This window comes from Meles meles, chromosome 19 (assembly GCF_922984935.1).
Source record: "Meles meles chromosome 19, mMelMel3.1 paternal haplotype, whole genome shotgun sequence".
Taxonomy (NCBI): Eukaryota; Metazoa; Chordata; class Mammalia; order Carnivora; family Mustelidae; genus Meles; species Meles meles.
The window spans coordinates 14,686,468-14,704,463 of NC_060084.1; the positions used below are offsets into that span (position 1 = coordinate 14,686,468).

The following is a 17,996-nucleotide window of genomic DNA, read 5'->3' on the forward strand; positions in this document are numbered from 1 at the left end:
CTTACCTTTTATATCCTGCCATAAAGAGTGGATCCAATTCCCATCTCAGGAAAGTTTAACTTACCTCTCTTCCGGCTATCAGCTAAACTTACTTGCTCATGGTTATGCCAAGTGTCCACAATTCTCATAGAAACATTTGGAAAAGAAAAAAAAATACAGGTACTATTAGGGCTCTTGAGGGTCAAATATTATCCAAGTTGTCAGGCTTTACCCTTCTAAAAGAAATAAGCTAGTCAGCACCATAATCAAAACTTGTTGCACTTTCATGAATGCCAAGAGATGGGAAATACATGGACACTTAGAAATACTATAAGAGCCGTATACTCTGGAATAAGTACATGCAACCTCAAGATATTATTCAAATTTAAACTTTGCCAGTCATCAGTCTTTTTCTCTCTCACACATGCACACACACAAAATCTGATGGCATAAGACAAGAACTTTTGCTCATATTTTTTTAATGTATCACAATGAGCAGGAAACATACTTGATGAAATATTTTCAAAGGAGTATATTCAATTACCATCTACAATCAACTTAACTATGACAACAAAGTTTTGTGACAAATTTTTTTTTTCAGTTTGAAAGTTCCATGTGGTTCTGTTTGTTAGTCTCCATGTATTTTGGTACAGTTCGAGATCAGCATTGTTACAGTAACAAAAAAGCTAACAAGACTACATTATAGAAAAACACCAAGAACATCATTTTTGGTTTCACTTGCTCTATTTTTTTTTGTTTTTTTGTTTTTTGTTTTTTGTACATTGCAAAGGCTGTTCATATACCTCTTCACCTCAGGGTCACGTTCATTTATGCTTTCTTTCCTACCCAAACTTGCCCCCCTCCCCCCAGCCCAAGAAAGTAAACAAACCAAAAAAAAACTAGTCAAAGCTTTGTTTCACAGTGGGCAGTATCTCAGCGCCAACAAACAACCAACTCAATTTATGCTTCTATTTAAAATGTTTTAATTTAATTTATTTAAAAAAAATATATGTCCATGAACATCAAGTGCACTGGCTTGGGTCACTGCCTCTCTCTCCTGCAACTTCCTGCCATGCCTGATAAACTCAGGTTTAAACACATGCCGTCTGTTTTACTTTATTTTCAATCATGTAAAACTTTGGCCACATTCATCTCTTTAAATAGCTTTTAATTTAAAAAAAAAAAAAAACTTCCTAGATTTATTAAACTTTTCCGTGTGTGTGTATGTGTGTTTCCTTCTTAAGTTTTTGTTTGGAACAATGGTGGAAGGATGGTTGAAATAAGTTCCATTTGGTGGGTTCATATGGTGCCATGACTGACCGGTGTCAAGCGCCAACCCACACTTTGGAGTATTTGAAAAAACAAAAACAAAAAACCAACAACAACCAATTAAAATATGAAGTGTCAATAGAGGTGAAGAACTAATTTAAAAAGTGAGTTGAGATATCCTATTCAGTTTCCTACTATGCAAGACAGGAGTTAAATTCTAGTGAGACCAATCTAAACAGTTGAGCACTGTAGTGAATTCATGCTTTGTAAAGGATACCAGTCATAGCCATAGTGGATGTCAACCCACAAACATCTAACTAGCTCATATTTGACCTCTAATTGTCACCATCACTGACTGCTTTGCTACTTCTGAGTTAATGCTGAGAATTATTTTTTCTTTTTTGAATGAACATATATGTGGGTGGTAGAGCTGTAGAGGAAACCATCAAATGTGCAACCCACTCCAGGGATGAAACAATCACATAACCCCTCTGAGAAACACTGGTGGGTGGAAGCATGCTTAGCCAATCTACCCAGCCACCTTGCTGTTGCCAAATACACCCACAGGTCAAGGCATGGCATAACAAAACACTGACAGTCACTCTGCCTCACAGAGGGAGGATGGCATAGTAGCTCAAACAAACAAACAAACAAACAAAAAACACCATTGTGGAAGGGGTGGCTAAATTACAAGGAAATGAACTTAAAGTTGAGGGAGGGAGGGAAAGGGATAGAAATTGCACTATTACCAAGCAATATCATTTAAGTTTTCAGAAAAAAACTAGCAGAATTTGACAGGTAAAACTAGTGTTAAATTGTTAATTGGTATCACATAGAGAACCAAAAACAAAAAAAATTTTTTTCTATATGGTACAGACACAGAGTAACATACAACAGTTAAATGGCAAAAAATATATATATATTTCATAGAGTTACAAACAAGATAAAATAATGGAAAACCAAAAAAAAACTGTACAACTTTAAAATTTAAAAATGTTCATCTCAAACACAGGGAGAAATACAAGAATTCTTGTTAAAAGAAAATAGCTTGTTAAAACAGCAAATGTTTTTGTGTACTTGTTTTTGACACCTTATGCTACAACTGGATACTGGTATGAATAGTTAGATGGTACTCTTTAGTATTTCTACTTAAAAAATTTTAAAAAAGGAATTTGCACTGTGCATCAGCCTAGTTAGAAATATATACAACAGTTCAGGATCTACTCTTTCATTAAACCAAAAACAAATTGATAAAAATAAAACAGTCCCGGCTAAAAAAGAAGAGAAAAAAAGAAAAAAAGAAATCCATTTTCAGATCTTGGAATGCTCCAGTCTTTTGCAAAGTCGTTGAGTGGCTTCAGCACTGGGGAAAGAAGCCTGAAAGATGACCAATGGAACCTGCATTCACAGTCTTCAAAGTTCCCTTTTGAAACATAAGGAAGAAATGAAAGGGAGAAGGATTTCACACTTTTGGGGCAAGGGGAGATTGTTTCTGTTGATGTTTGGCTATGAAAAGTGAAACAGCAAAGCATCTACTTGTCTCCAAAATCTACGTTTTAGCAGCACAAAGTTTTCCTTTCAAAGTTCAGACCGTTGTTTTAAGATGAGAAAGGGTGTATGTTGCATTGTGTTACGTGTTACAGGAATACAGATATTAACATAAATACAAGTGCCTCACATACGGTTCCTTTTTTGCTCTCTGTACATTGCTATCTGCTTCTTTGTTGGCTGCACTCTGGATCACTCGCCGCTCAGACTGCCTAACACAAGGACAAAACTTTGAAGTAAAAAATGTGTCTTTTGGTATATGGAATTGTCATTAACAGTTGCCTCTCTGCTTGCAGAAGAAGCACATAACAACCTGGGAATCTTTTGTTTATTCTTTCTTTTATTAAACTAAGTCTTGTTTGTTTAAATCAGAAACAAATTCTCAAGTAACAAGAACCCTTTCCCTTTTTTCTGCATCAGCAGTGAAAGGGTGTGTCTTTGGATTTTATTTAAAGCATGAAATTTCTTTTTCTGAGAGGAAAGAAAACAAAAACAAAACCCCTAACCAAAAACTTTTTTAGAAAGAAAAGCACACAGTCCAATTACACAAACCGAAACAAATGCTTTAGTTTAGGAAAAGAATATTTGAAGCATCCACCAAACAAGGAAGAAAAGAAGGGGAAAAAAAGTTAAAGGAAAGATAAATAAAAATTAAATGGCACAAGGCTTACAGACATAGGTAACTAGAATTAATATGCCTTTAAAAAGTTTCAACTCCCCAACCAAAAATAATCTGTGAGGATCCTAATGACCCCTAGAACCTTTTGAAATTCTTTCTTTAGTTTTATAAAATAATTCTGCAGCTACCCTCTAAGAAATGAAGGCAGCTACCTTAAGTGGGAGATTATAGGGTAGGAGGAGGAAGGAAAAAGTGGAATTAAGGGACAAAGGGGAGAAAAGCTTAGGCGAATCAACGGATTGCAATCTATTTGCTAGGAATGAACAAGACAACATCAAATGAGGAGCTGTCAGCTGGACCATACAAAAAGCTAAATGTACACAAAAGGTTTTTTTTTTTTTTCCTTTAAATCTACCATACTGCTTCAGTTCATTTCCAATGCAACAATCTACTCAACACCAAAAATGGTCATATCTATCATAAATACAGAAAGTCAGTTTTTAAAACTTATTTTTTTTAAGCTACAAGTCCTCAACACTCTGTGTGTGGGTTTTTCTTTTTTTTTTTTTTTCTGAAAGTGGGAGTGCTTAACTTTTCCCCTTGAAATTGGCTTCAGCAGAAAAGCTATCCCTTAAATCCCCAGAAAGCTAAAGCAGTTCACATTGTTTTTTCTCGAATACTTTCTGCCCGTTTTTTAAATTAACGAAACAAAAAATCTTTTTTCTGGAACCAAAAAAAAAACAAAAACAAAAACAAAAAAAAAACTGAAAATATATTATAAAACAATGATTCTGAAAACAGAACAAAGTGTGAGCGATTGACCTGAGAATAAAAAGACATTACATTTCTTTTTTTCTTTTAGCAAGCCATTGGTATCTGAATGCTAAGATAGCAAGAAATTTAAAACTGTAACAAGGTGGACTGCTTTCCCATACAGTGCATGCCGGGCTCCTCTGTGCTATCAACGTGGGGTGTTTATTGAAAAGGGGCAAATATACAAGGGGTTTAAGCTCCAAAGACATTAGGGAGGCCCTGCGGACTTCTATTTCCCAGACCAATAGTACCTTCAAAAGGACACAATGTAACAGGGGTAAGGTTTTTTTTTTCTTTTTTAATATTAAAAGAAAAAAAAGAAAAGACGAGAATGTAAAATCACCGGCATAGATAGGTATATGGGAAAACAACCCACGCTTTTTCTTTTTTTTTCCTTTTTTTTTCTTTTTTTTTCTTTTTTTTTCTTTTTTTTGGTTAGAAGCTTTGGAATTGCAGTTAGTCTATTTTTGAAATTGGTTTGTTATTAATCTTTTTATTTAAATTCATTTGTTTGTATTGTTCATCTTCAAAGCTTACAATCTGAAGGTGTCCGTTCCTACACTGGTCAGACCACTGTCCTTGGGGCAGCTGGGGTCTTTGGGACCCTCCACCGGGCTCGCCGGTCCGTCGGACTTTTGGCTGAGATCCGTGTCAGACTCCTCCGAATAGTCGTCTGTTGGCATCGAGGGCTGAACCCCTGAGGTGCTGCATGAACTTGAGGTAACCGTTGAAGATGAGGAGAGAGGAGGAAAAGAAGGGGGCTTCGCGGCTGAAGCCCGGGAGACCACTTGCGGCCAAGACTTCCTGGAGGCGTGGGGGGAAGCGGAGGACGAGGAGGGGGCGGCGGCCGACAGGGGAGGGGGGCTGTCGTTTGAGTGAGCGGCAGACTGCGAGGTAGATGCGGTGCTAGGATCGGGGAAGCAGGCAGAGTGAGGTAATAAACTAGGGTGCTCTTTGGCGTTTCTTGCTGCTCTCGTGATTGTTCTGTGTTTGTGCAAGGCCGACTCGAGATGTTGACTCAGAGCTTCCTCCCCACAGAGCGCGCTCTCGCACGCCAGGCAGTGGTACGAGCCGCCGCCACTACCGCCGCCGCTGCCGCCGCCGCCGCCGCCACTGCCGCCGCCGCCCGTGGGGACGTGAAGCACCATCTCTTGCAGGTTCACCACAGACTGGCCGAAGAAGCAGAGGGACTTCAGGTGGCTCCTCGCCGCCTCCTCGTCACCGAAGCCCGCCTGGCACTTGCGGCAGACCAACTTGTACTGCACCTTTGGAACAATGAAGGGGTCGTAGAGGGAGTCCGCACTTTTGCTTTCCGCTTCTGGCTCTTCGGGTTTCGGCAGGAGGGGGGACACCTCACGGGGTGCGTTTTTCTGCTCTTCTGGTTTGGGGGATTCTTTGGCAGGGTCTTTGTCTGGGGAAGCAGCCCCCTGGGGGACTGGGGTTTGGCTTACTTTGGGCTGCTGCTGCACTTTTTGCTGCTGCTGCTGTAGTTGCCGCTGTTGCTGCTGCTGGATCGCCTCCTGCAGACTCTGCTGGTATTGCTGGTACTGCTGCAGTAGGGAGCCCGGGGACAGCCCCATCAGGGCCTGCGACAGCGCAGGGCTGTAGGGGAACAGGCCTTCCATGCCATACATAGGCTGCAGGTACCCGCTCTGCAGGGCGCCAGGGATCTGGGGGGCGTAGTAAGGAGAGAAGCCTGGTACAAAGTAGGGAAGGAACTGGCTCGTGAGCAACGCTGTGGGGTCTGAAGTCAAGGCTGCCTGCAGGGCCTGCAGCTGTGCAGGGTCCACTGCGTACTCCATGGCGGGCAGCGGGGCCGAGATCGTGGCTGTGGCCGCTGCGGGGGCCTCTCCTTTCTCCTTCTTGGGGACAGGGAGGGACTCCCCTTTCCCTTTGTGTGCCTTTTCCTTCTCCTTTACCTTCTCACTGTCTTTGTCCTTGCGTTGCTGTTGCTGCTGTTGTGGTGGGAGCTGTGGCGTTGTGGGTGGCTGAGTGGTGGGCGGTGGCGGCTGCACCTGTGGCTGCTGCTGCTGCTGGGGTTGGGGTTGCTGAGGGGCCATCGCCATGGTGGCTTGTGCTGGGGTCGGGGAGCTCAGCGATGCTGAGGACGGTTTATTTGGTAATCCAGATGTGGGGAGGCCAGGTGAAGGAACTGTTGTGCTGGGCAGACCCATCAAGTTCGGTTTAGGAGATGTTAAAGCTGAAAGAAATGAAGACAGAGAGAGAGAACCATAGGTCAGTCTGGGGTGGTAAGGCCGAAGCTCAAGATGTTTGACTTGTGTCACTGGCATTTAGTCTGAGATCTCAGGGTTTAAAGTTCAAAGACCCTCTCAAAACCACCATTTTCAATAGCAGGTTCTCACCAGGCTCAGGGTTGGATAGCCTTGTATTCCAATCAGTGCCCAGTCCTGGGGCAGCTCCCCTGCTTCTCCTTTCAGTTAAACAACTTCTAACACCTTCCTGCCACACATGCCACACCCACGGATTCATACATTCTTTGCCCAGTTCCCTAACTTAGCTGTTCCAGCTGGGACATTTGAACCAAAGGTCTTCATCAAAGCTCCACAGAAAGAGTGTAGCTCAGAGGCCCCACCAGAAGTTGTAGAAGAGTGAGGCAACAGGAGACAAGAGCAAAAATGCAAGAAACCTGGCCCAGCCCCAAGATCATGTGAACAAACAAATGTGCCTCTCTGGCCTCCACTGCTACGACTGAATGGGTGTGTTAAGAGGGCGGAGAAGAGGAGGAGCAATGGGAAGAAACCCAAACGACCCATTCTGGGAAAACTGTCCCATTGCTTGGCTCAGCCAATCTGTTTTAACCAATCTGCTGAAAACTGTAACCATCTAGGAAGACGACTGTGAACTTTACTGGCGAAATGAGCATTTTCTCTTCCTACACATTTGAATGACATACAGAAAGGCTGCAGATGCTTGACAAAGCACCCCCAGGAAGAGGAGAAAAGCGGTATCAGAAGTGTTGGTACCACTGCTTTCTAAGACATCGCAATCTACTCATACTTATGGGTAGCAACTGTCTTTGACCAAGTCACTGGGTCCACATGGGGTACAGCCCCATCTGCAGTCACACTCTGCCTATAAGGCCTTCACCCAGTCCAGAGCCTAACATCCTCCCTCACCCACGTTTCTCTCCTGGTTTGAGTCTTTTGTTCCAGGGTGACGGAAGACAGCATTGCTCCTTATCCATCAAGCTGCAGGTGCACTAAGACTAGCAAGGTGGTGGCGGTGGTGGAGGACAGCCAAGTGGGGCAGGGAGAAAAGATGTGCTGAATGATGAGATGCTGAGAATTCCACAGGCAGCAGACCTCGGATCATTCCATTCACCACACTTAAGACACTAGACCATATTCATCCCTTCTCTTCAAAGAGCACCAAAATGTAAAATAAAAAATCCCACAGCTCACTATTTCATCTGGACCACCTTCTGCCAGAAAGCTGGGGTTGAGGGGATTCTATAACATTGATGTTGTCCTTGTGAGAAAAAAAACGGAGAAGCCCAGACCTGGGGGAAGACAATGATGGCTTCATACTGGTGCAGCATGTAAAAACCTTCAACCTTCAGATGGAGAGAACAAGGTTGCCTCGAGATGCCAATCCCAGAAAAATATCCACTAATGTTTGGAAAGCCAAGGAGGATGCTTCCCTTGGCTTTGTATAGCAGCATTAATTTGCTCTTTCAAAACAGCACACAGGGACCACTGAGATGAAGTCATCCAATTTCCTCAGTGCACAGAAGGAACTGAAACCAGAAAGAAGTATCTGACTGAAAAATGCCAATAAAGGTTCACGGGTTAAACTGGCATGCACAAGATGGAGAGTTGAATGGATGAGGAATTCGACAACTTAGGACATGGCTCTTTCTATCTACTTCCAGGCAACAGGCCTACTCCAAGTTGCAGGTTGGAGCCAGAGCCAAAAGATCAGCGAGGCAAGGGAAAAACATCTAGCGATTTCTCCATCTCTAGCATCAGGCTTTCAGGAGAAAGATCCGGGTCAGGAGGTCTTAAACTGACTTCTGTATCTTGAATAGAAGAGAAAGAAATTTTAAGGATCATTTACAGAATCCTAGCTATATTTATCACGCTCTGTACTAACCATGTTTGATGTAGTAGCTCAGTATATTCTCAAAATAATTCTGTGGCCTCAGTTTTCTCATCAGCAAGATTAGAACCAAGGAAGGCATTTCATCGCCCTGATACTGGTCATGCACCTCTGGAGTCAGACTGAGGGAGTATGGATTGCGTTTGACACGCAGCTGCTATGTGGCCTTAGGGCCACTGACTGCATGGAACCTCAACTTTCTATGATACATGGTTGTAGTAACTAAATAAAAGGTCATATGGAAAGAGCTTACTGTTGGACCTAACATACTAAATATAAGTTCCTTCCCCCATTCCAGATCCAGTGTTCCTGTGAGCTGTGGTACAGTCAGGTGGTGATAACTGGACACACTGGTAACCCTGGTTGCCTCTAATAATTAAGAGCATACCTTTCTATCTTGAGTCCACTCTTAGTGGTCAGAACCTGAGTAGCACTAAACATATACCTGTTGACTGACTGGCTCATATTGGGTGTTGTGGAAGGAGCACATAGCACTGGGAGCCTGGAGGCCTGGGTGGGAGTTCTGGCTCCTACCCTAGCTTGCTGAATGGTCTTGACCTCTCTGGCCCTCAGTTTTCTCATCTGTAAAACAAGGGGAATAGATCAGACATTCTGTTGTTTTTTTTTTTTTTTCCCCACATTATTATGAAATTTGGGGCCATCCCAAGCCCTTCTGCCAAGGTCCTGGGCTGCAAGGGCCTAGACACTTTCCATAGCTTGATTCTTGGCTTATGTCTAGTTGGCTTTAGCATGATTCTGTGACCTTACTTGCCAACAGCTATAAGCAATGACTTATATATCTCAATGCCTTTACCACTTCAATCCCTGGGAACAGAGACCCCATTTTGAAGGCAAGGAAGCACTCTGAAGGGCTCTCCTTTGGTAAAGGTACACTGGTCAGTGCAGGCCTGGGGTGGGACTGGGTTGGTGGAGGGGATCTTGCTGACTTGCACCTCAATTTCACAGGATCCTGGAGGTTCAATTTAGGAAAGACAGCTGGCTGCAGAGAAGACAGGTGAGGACAGAGGAGGAGGAACAAGAAATGGACACAGGAGGAACTATCGAACTCCCTATTAATAACAGAAAAATAAGAGTACCAAGTATATGACTGAATTAGGGGGCTGGGGGGAGCAAAGAGAGAGAGATGGGTGAAAGGAAATGAAGGGGTGATGAAGACTCCTAAAAATGAGCATTAATGTTTTTTGTCTGTTTGTAGATTCAGAACTGTATTGCCCAACACAAAAGTCCTGGTCAGTGCATTCAAGTACAAAGGTAGTCTCAATATAATGGAATTAGTATAACCACTGTTGTCTGTCTAGGTAAGAAGCCCAGGAGTAAGAATCCATTTATGAGAGCTTCTTCTGGATAGCAGTTCTGCCAGAACAGCTCTCTAAAAAAACATAGGTGGGGACCACAGGTAAGGACAAAGACTTACTTGATTTAAGTTCTCTGGAACCAGTTTCCATAAGACACAATCCAGAATTAGCTACAATATTCAAATGTCTTCTATTTTCAACAACTATCTAGATGGGATTGGCAATTTCACAAAGACTGACTGGAAGGATCTATGCTGGAAACCTTTTTCTTGAAAATAATCCAGGATTTAGGATGCCAGGACCCTCAAGTTCTTCCCTGGAGCAAAAATCCTGGCAGTGTTACTGAACACAGGGCAAGAGAATAATTTCAGAGCAGACTGTTCAAACCAGAGGACCCCATCCCTGAGACTGGGAAGTCATAGAACCACAGCACTCGGGAGACAGTGGAAGGCACCGGAAGTTCTGCTGCTATTAGAAAGCTAGAAAGGGAAGCTTCTGCTTATCTGTCCAACATTCAGAGGGTTTGGGTGGTAGCCACAGAACAAAATGCTATTTGGGCAGCTATTTAATGCTGTAAGAATCACCTAGAGCAGAACCCACCTGTGTTGGATGGAGTAAAGCCCGGCAAGGAAGGGCTGTTGAGGCCCGGAAGCAACACAGGAGGAATGCCCTGGAGCGCCGGATATGCTGTAGGAAGGTTAAGAGCCTGAAGAGGGGCATTGTCAAACATCCCTTGCTGCTGAGCTGCCAGTCCGAGGACCTCATTGGCCTTTTTAATCCGGTCCAACTCTTGTTGAGCCATCAACTGACGTACAGTGGCTGGGTCAAAGTATTCTTTCTCCTTGTCCAACTGGCTTCCAATGGTGTCCTTAACTTTGGAGATATGCTGCTGGGAAAAGATATGGTCACGTACAGACAGCCGAGCGCTGTACTTGATGCCACACAAAGTGCACTCTGTTTTCGGTCCCTCGTAACTTGTTTGGTTTATACCAAAATGCTTGGCCATGCTTAACTTGGACTTCTTTTCTTTTGCCCGGGCATTCTGGAACCAGACCTGAACAACTCTCTTTGGCAGTCCAATATCATTGCCCAGGACCTCACACTCTAGCATGGTGGGCGTCCTGTAGTCATTAAAGCACGACTTGAGGACTTTCAGCTGCAGATTGGTCATTTGAGTGCGAAAACGTTTCTGCCCTGGCCGATCCCCACTGTCTCCAGATTTGCCTGCTGACCCACTTGCACCAGGACTCGGGGAGCAGGGGTCCGCAAGGCTCGAGGTTTCACTGTAGTCCACTGTACCTTCATTGTCATATTCCTTGCTGTAAAAGCTTGGGGCTGGGCTGACCAGACCAGATGACAACCGATCTTCATACTCAGACATTGCCATCATGGCTGCTTTGGTCAACCCTTCGCTGGGTGCAGAAGAGGATTTGGTTTCAGTTGCTATTCCTGTCGCACTGTCATTATCTGCATTGCCCTCATCTCCAGTAGTGGTATCTGTGATTGCTGTGTTGACAGAGGAACAGTCGTCATTGTCCAGCTTAGTTTGGTCAAAGTTCAGATTAACTGAGGACATGGAGGGGCTTTCAAAGTCTTCAATCCCTTCCACCTTGATGGAAGAAGGACTAAGAAGAGTTCGGGGAGACAACTCCATGGTTTTACTCACAGGTGAGAGGGGGACACCTTGGCCATCACTACTGCTTGGGGGTAGGTGGGAAAAGCTGGCTCCATCAAAAATGTCCCCTTTCATCTGGAGTCCCCCATCGCAGTCTAAGAGCATTGCAGACAGAGTTAGGTTGTAGCCTGCTCTCTTGGCTTCATGCCAATGACGGGACCGGATATGAGCCTCGAGGGCAGTCTTGGCTTTGAAGAGTGCTCTGCAAAAAGGGCATCTTCTGTGGGCCTGCGCTGGGCCCACAGCCCGGAACTGTCCTTTCCGTTCCCGGGCTCGGGTATTCTGAAACCAGACTTGTACCACACGTTTCTTCAAGCCCACCTCGTGTGCAATATGATCCAACATCTTTCGAGTTGGATTGGAGTCTAATAGGTACTTCTGGTACAGAATTTCTAGCTGTTCCGGTGTAATGGTTGTCCTCAAACGCTTGTCTCTCTGCGGTTCTTCTCCCGTGCCGCTGTCGTTTTCCCCAGGGCTCGCACTGGCCTTTTCCTCCAGTTTCCTCTTCAGAGTGTTCATTGTGGAGGTTGGAGTCGAAGGAGAAGTGGCCGAGCTGGCTGGAATCTGAGGTATAGCCCCAGAGAGAAGCTGGCTCGCCAGGAGTGGGTTACTAGGGTCAAACAGCATGAAAGGCATATCCAGTGACCTGTCCAAAAACTGGGGGTGGATGAACTGGTTCTGTGCACTCAGGAAATGAAGCTGCTGATGCTCCTGCCAGTGCTCAAACGACGGAAATGCCAACTTACACTGATCACACTGGTAGGGGATTAGCTGAGGAGGTAGGTTTGCCAACTGTTGAGGAGTCGACGTGTGGAGAGGCTTGAGGGGCAGGTGGGAGAGCTGGGAAGGACTGGGGCTCGACTGGGGTAAGGGGCACTGGGGCGGGGGTGCTTGTGGAGGAGGCTGTGGCAACGAGGTGGGGGAAGTGAGCTGTGGCAGCTTTTGCTGGGCTGCGTTTGTCTTCTGCTCAGGCTGGTCTTGCTGCAGCTCTGCCTTTGGTTGTCCTTGCTTTTCTTGGGTTTGGTTTGGCTGTGCACTGGGAGGTTCAGCCTGCTTTGGTTTCTCATCACTTGCCTCTGTTTTTGAACTGAAAGTGGTCAGTTCGTCGGCCTCCGCCGTGAGCTGTAAGAAAGCGGAGGAAGCTGTGTTGGCTGATGGTGCTGGGGCGCTGTAAGCCTGTGAGGGCATTGGAGTGCTGCAGGAGGAGCTGGTGGGTGTCAGGATTTCCATGGCATCCATGGAATCCTCATTTTGGCTGTCATCCTGCCCCTCCTCATCCTCATCCTTGTAACACAGCTTCTTCTGATGCTTGATGAGATCAAAGATGCGCTGAAACACCAGGCTGCATTTTTTGCACTGGTAGTTCAGGTTGCTTGTTCGAATATACCTATCATTTGTAAGCTCACGCCGCTCTCCATCTTTACCCTCCCCCTGATTCTCATAATTTTTCCTGGCCTTCTGTCGGGCATTTTGAAACCACACCACTATGACTCGGGTTGGAAGGTTTAGTAAATTAGAGAGTTGCTCAAATTCATCATCCTTTGGATAAGCATTGGCATCAAAGAAGTCCTGTAGGACCCTCAGCTGGTAGTCAGTAAACCTTGTTCTCGAAGACCTCTTGCTTCCCCAGTACTCCTGCTTCTGAGGTTCCGGCGAAGGGGGCCGTGAGTCGAGCTTGAGCTCCTCCAGGCTGGTGATAGGAGGATTGCTAAAGTTGTAAGGGGAATCCTTGTTCCGCTGACGCTCTTTGAAGAGGGTGTTTCTGAACCAGTGCTTGATCACTTTTTGGGGCAACCCAGACTTGTCTGCCATTTCTTTGATCTGCTCTTCACTGGGGGAGTTGTTAATGTCAAAATATTGCCGCAGGACCCGGAGCTGGTCATCGGTGATCCTGGTGCGGGGCCTCTTGTTCTGCTGCTGGAGCAGGCTGGGATTGAGCTGATGCTGGTACAGCTGGGCCAGGTCCGCAGGCAGAGGCTCCACAGGTCCCAGCTGAGGGGGCAGCTGAGCCGGCAAGGTCTGCAGTGGCATCGTCTGCATCATCAGTGGTGAGAAGATGGGCAGCTCCATGGGCATGGAGAGCTGGGTGAGTGGCACGGACGGCTGGGTTGGTGCGATCGTGGGTGAAGTGATGGGCGGGGCTGACGCAGGCATGGCTGGTGTGGAAGCGGGCTGAGGCGGCGCTGCAGGAAGAGGGGGTGGAGGAGGTGGCGGGGGAGGTGGTGGCGGCGGCTCTGGGGTCTGGGGCCTCAGGGGGTACAGTTTGTCGTAGTGCTCTCGGTACTGTTTAGCAAATCTCTCTAGCTGTTTGAAGGGAAAATAGTTTTGATGAACATGCTCTTGATGACTCTTTAAAATCAAGATGTTAGAAAACAACTTGCCACAGGAGTCACACTCAAGCTTCTCCAGATGCTCTCCCTGCTCAGTCTTCCCATTCTTCTTCTGCACCTTCTGCTTGTTCTCATTGTACTGAATGACCAGCTCAAAGCCAAAGTTCTCCAGCAGGGCCTTGGTGGCGTTCCCTCTGGCGTCTGAGGCAATGCGTGGAGGGAGCATGGAAGGCTCAGAACTAGCTGCTGGTGCCAACTCTTTCTTCTCTTTAGCCTTCAAGGCATCTGGCAGCGATTCCTTGGGCCCTGGGTTGCCCTCTCCCACCTCAGCACTGTCCCTCTCTCTCTGGCCTTCTTTTTCCTTTTCTTTGATGATTGGTTTGTTTTTCTTTTCGGAGTGCTGGCTGGGCTGTAGCAGGGCAGAGTGAGTCTGGGACAGAGAGAGCTGGCTTTGCTGTTGCTGCTGCAGGATCTGCTGGTGGCTCTGTGGTGGGATCTGCACCTGAGCCTTCAGATCGTCTAGCAGGCCCGGGCCTGTCCCCGTCAGTGTCAGCGCCCCGCTGGTCACTGGCAAGCTCACCTCGGGGTTGAGCTGGAACTCGGCGCTGGGGATGTAGAAGGGGAAGAGGAGATGCTGCTGCTGCTGCAGTTGCAGCAGGGTCTCTGTGGTCATGGGGAAGTGAGGAAGCAGGGTGGGGTTAAACAGCTGGGACTGGATCAGGGCAGCCTGCTGCTGCAGCTCCTGCTGCAAGTGAGCTTGAACTTGAGCCTGGGCCTGGGCCAGTGTCTGTGCTTGCTGCTGCTGCTGCTGCTGCTGCTGCTGCTGCTGCTGCTGCTGCCTGGATGCAATCATATCCGCCAGCTTCTTCCGATTGGCCTCCTTGGGCTCTGAAGGGGAAGTGATGTTGGCACTGATGGGATTCCCCAGGGGCGGCATCCCTACACTTTCAGTGGTCACCTGGCTCAGTAAATTGGAGCTCGGAGTGATGCCAGCGCTGCTTGGATTGGTGGTGGTAAAGCTGTTACCGCCACTGGTGCTCACAGGACTTGGGGTGGAAGAGCTCAGGGAGACACTGCTGTTGTTCCCCGTCCCGTTGCTACCGCCACTTGCAGCTTCCAGCTTGGCTGCTCGGGCCTTGGTTTGATGCAACACAGACCGCATGTGGATCTCCAAAGTGGAACTCTGGCTATAGGCCACGTTACAAGTGTTACACTTGAAAGGTTTGTTATCTGGGCTGCTGGTGGGTTCTGGCTGACCAGTTGCCGATTCCTGAAGGGCTCTCTTTAACTTATGCAGGTGGGAGACAGAATTGTAGTGCACTAGTAGGATGTTCTTTTGAGTGAAAGATTCCTTGCAGACTGTACACTTGTATGGGCGAGAAGGGTCTAGAAATTTTTCCATGGTGAAGTTGGGGCCTTTTCTGAAAGGTAGAGCTCTCTTTGGCTCTGAGCCTGAATCTTCTTGTACTGACCCAGAGTCACTGCCCGTTGGGCTCTGTTTGTCTTCTAAGTCACTCTCTTCCTCCTTGTCTTCCTCAACAATTATGGTGTGGTCCTCTGCCAGGGTAGGGTCTCCCATAGCCAGGAGGTCCCCATTGGCCAGAAGGCCTCCATAAAGCTGTTGGATGTCAGCCTCACTCAGCTCCAGGTGGCTTGTCTCAAGGTGTTTTTTCAGAGCCTGAAAAGTTCGGAAACTACGCTGACAAAGACAGCACATTGTGGCAGCTCTGATCACGTGGTACTGAGAATGGAGCTGCAGCTTTTCAATGGTCTTGAAAGCCAGGCTGCACTGATTACAGCGATACTTGTACACATGGCGATCCGACACAGGCAGCTGAGGCCTCTTGGCATGAACCTCATTGAAGTGTGTCTGAAGAGTGGCGGAAGTTTTGAAAACCTGATTGCACCCCTTCTTCCAGCATAGGAAGCCGGATTCTTCTCTCACAGAGCCTGGGTCGGCAGAAGAGGGCTTCAAATCTCCACTGTGCTCTGCGCTTACAGAGGGCAAGATGTTCTTTCCCAGATCCTCTGAGGTTTCTGTAATTTAAAAAAAAAAAAAAAAAAAGCCAAGCCCAGTGATAAAGAAGGCTTTGTTTCAAGGATGGCACCCACAGCTATCTACCTAGCGAGTCCTTGTGAACACAGAATCTTATAGTAAGCAAAATACCCAATTGGAACACAGAGTCTCTCCACATAGCCCCTGAAAAGAGTATATACTATAAGGAAGTGCACATGAACAGAGGGGACTAAAAGGATATACAAAAGTTGCATTCATAATAGGTCTGTATCCTATCTTGGATCTGTTTTTACACGCCGTTCAGTTGCTGGGCTCAGAATCTTGAGTGTCTCAAGAAATGGTTTGAAGGTTACTGATCTTAGACTGGATTCCCCTTTTGCGTGGACCTGAACTAAAAAATATGTGAATTAATGCTATCCTAAATTGTGGGGATTTTAAGATAACTGTTGTCCATTGTAATATAAGAAATTTTGGAATGTTTTTTAGCATAATTTGTTATAACTTTTGACTGTCCTCTCTGTTCCATAAGAAATGAACATTCAACTGGCCATTAAATTATATAAAAATTATTTCCTACAGTGATGTCATCACACCCATATTCTGACCCTTTTAAAGTCAGCTGTTTACCTTCTAATACAGAAAATTTACAGGGTGGGGGAGTTGGGGCAGTAGTGGGGCTGAAGTCTTCGCAACTTAAATCTTAGCCGCTGACAAAAGCTGAAAGATGGAGGAGAGCCTCCTCGAAGTGGAGGTCCAATGGCCCATCGAGCTAGGAACCACTGTGGGGCACCAGCACATGTCTAAAACAATGTTCTTTCTAAATGCACCTCTATGTAAAGTCCTAAGGCAATCCCAGAAGACTCAAAGAAGAACCCTGTGCAGAGGAAAGTTAGAGACAGCTAACCCAGTGCTCTGAATTCCTTCACACGCTCCAAACGTCCCTAATAATTAAGTCCTAAGAGATTGTTTAACAGCTGAGAATGGGGAGTCATGGGTCTACTGACAATCTCTGGTTATTCACTCCCTAAAAGTATAATCTAAGGGGAAATGTGTCCACCAAAATCCTACTGGTTCTCACCGTATTTTCTTTCCACTTTAAGCCATATGAATGGTATATAAATACATGCCAAGAGCCAGAGTATAAGGTAGGTGACAAAAGTGCCCCCACATCTCTTGATCAGTTACATTCACCTCAGGAGGACTGTAAGAATTCTTGGCACTACTGCTCAGTGAAAATTCTGGCCCAGTATTTCACTTGGTTCCCGGTCTAGGGGTCAAGAAAGACACTAACCAGGCTGCTTTCCTGCCTCCTCCAAAGTGGAGTTCCCATCTCGGTCTGGAACAGCTGCTGGCAGGAACATACTGCTGGGCATCACCATCTCAGGGGTGGTCACCTGAGGAGTAAGAGGCAGAGAAAGGAGGAGAGTCAAATGGACAGGAAAGAGACACGAAATAGGGAAATGTGTAAAAATTATTTAATAAGCAAAATTAGCCTTCACCAGTGTAAAGCTGGAAGTGTCACTTTTCATAGCTCAGTGAAGATTCATGTTTATTAGACAAAGCTCACATCAGTCAAAAGTGTTTCTACGGTTACATTCTGGACATAATTAGCAGTGCACACTTGAAGAATAATCTTATTATTAATATTTTTCCTTTATGCAGAATTTTGACTTTGATCACTGACAATGTTTTGTCATGGGCTGTGAAACTTCTTGTGCAACCAATTAGGTAGATAAGTTGAAAGGCCCACCTTAAGCTGCTGAAAACATAATAAGGGCCCTAATTAAATCATACCTAGTAAAGTACACTGTAATCTTGAAGCAGGGAGCATTGTAGTACTGTTTTCAAAATGTATTCAGGCAAGAAGAGGAGGGGAATAAGAGCGAAGGAAAGGGTAAGAAGAAAAGAAGAGAACAAAGAGAAGGCCTTAGCCTTCACAGACACACTGCAGACACACTGGCAGATTCTCCAGGAAACAACATTTTGTAACCCTTTAGAAGCTAGATCAAGTGCAAACGAGCATTTCTTACGACTCACTTCAGCCAGGATTTCTGCTAGTCTTTGCTTTGGATGCCCACCATCAGAGGGAGCATCTGGCCAGTGTCCCAACCACACAGGGTGGGTACCCTACACAGCATTCTACACCAGGACAGCCTCACCTTGACCATGGCTAGTTTTGCTAAGATAGCAATTATAGCAATTCCAGAATCAGCCTGGATCAAGTTAGATCCTCAGACATTTTTCTCCAGGCTTCTCTGACATATGGCCAGAAATTTGCCTGAAGTTATCATTTGCTCCACATTAACATGAT

General features: G+C 45.9%; 1 protein-coding gene across 3 annotated transcripts in view; it reads right to left on the bottom strand.

Annotated features, from left to right (window-relative positions):
* Positions 1-441: 441 nt before the first annotated feature.
* Positions 442-17,996, bottom strand: part of ZFHX3 (zinc finger homeobox 3) — a 247,003-nt gene continuing 229,448 nt past the window's right edge. For all 3 annotated transcript variants that reach the window (XM_045987319.1, XM_045987318.1, XM_045987320.1), the window contains exons 8-10: positions 16,977-17,079; positions 10,264-15,705; positions 442-6,428 (exon numbers count right to left, since the gene is read on the bottom strand). In XM_045987319.1, coding sequence (XP_045843275.1) covers positions 4,762-6,428; positions 10,264-15,705; positions 16,977-17,079 — 7,212 coding nt within the window. In that variant the 3' untranslated portion in view covers positions 442-4,761. The remainder of the gene's footprint in view (positions 6,429-10,263; positions 15,706-16,976; positions 17,080-17,996) is intronic.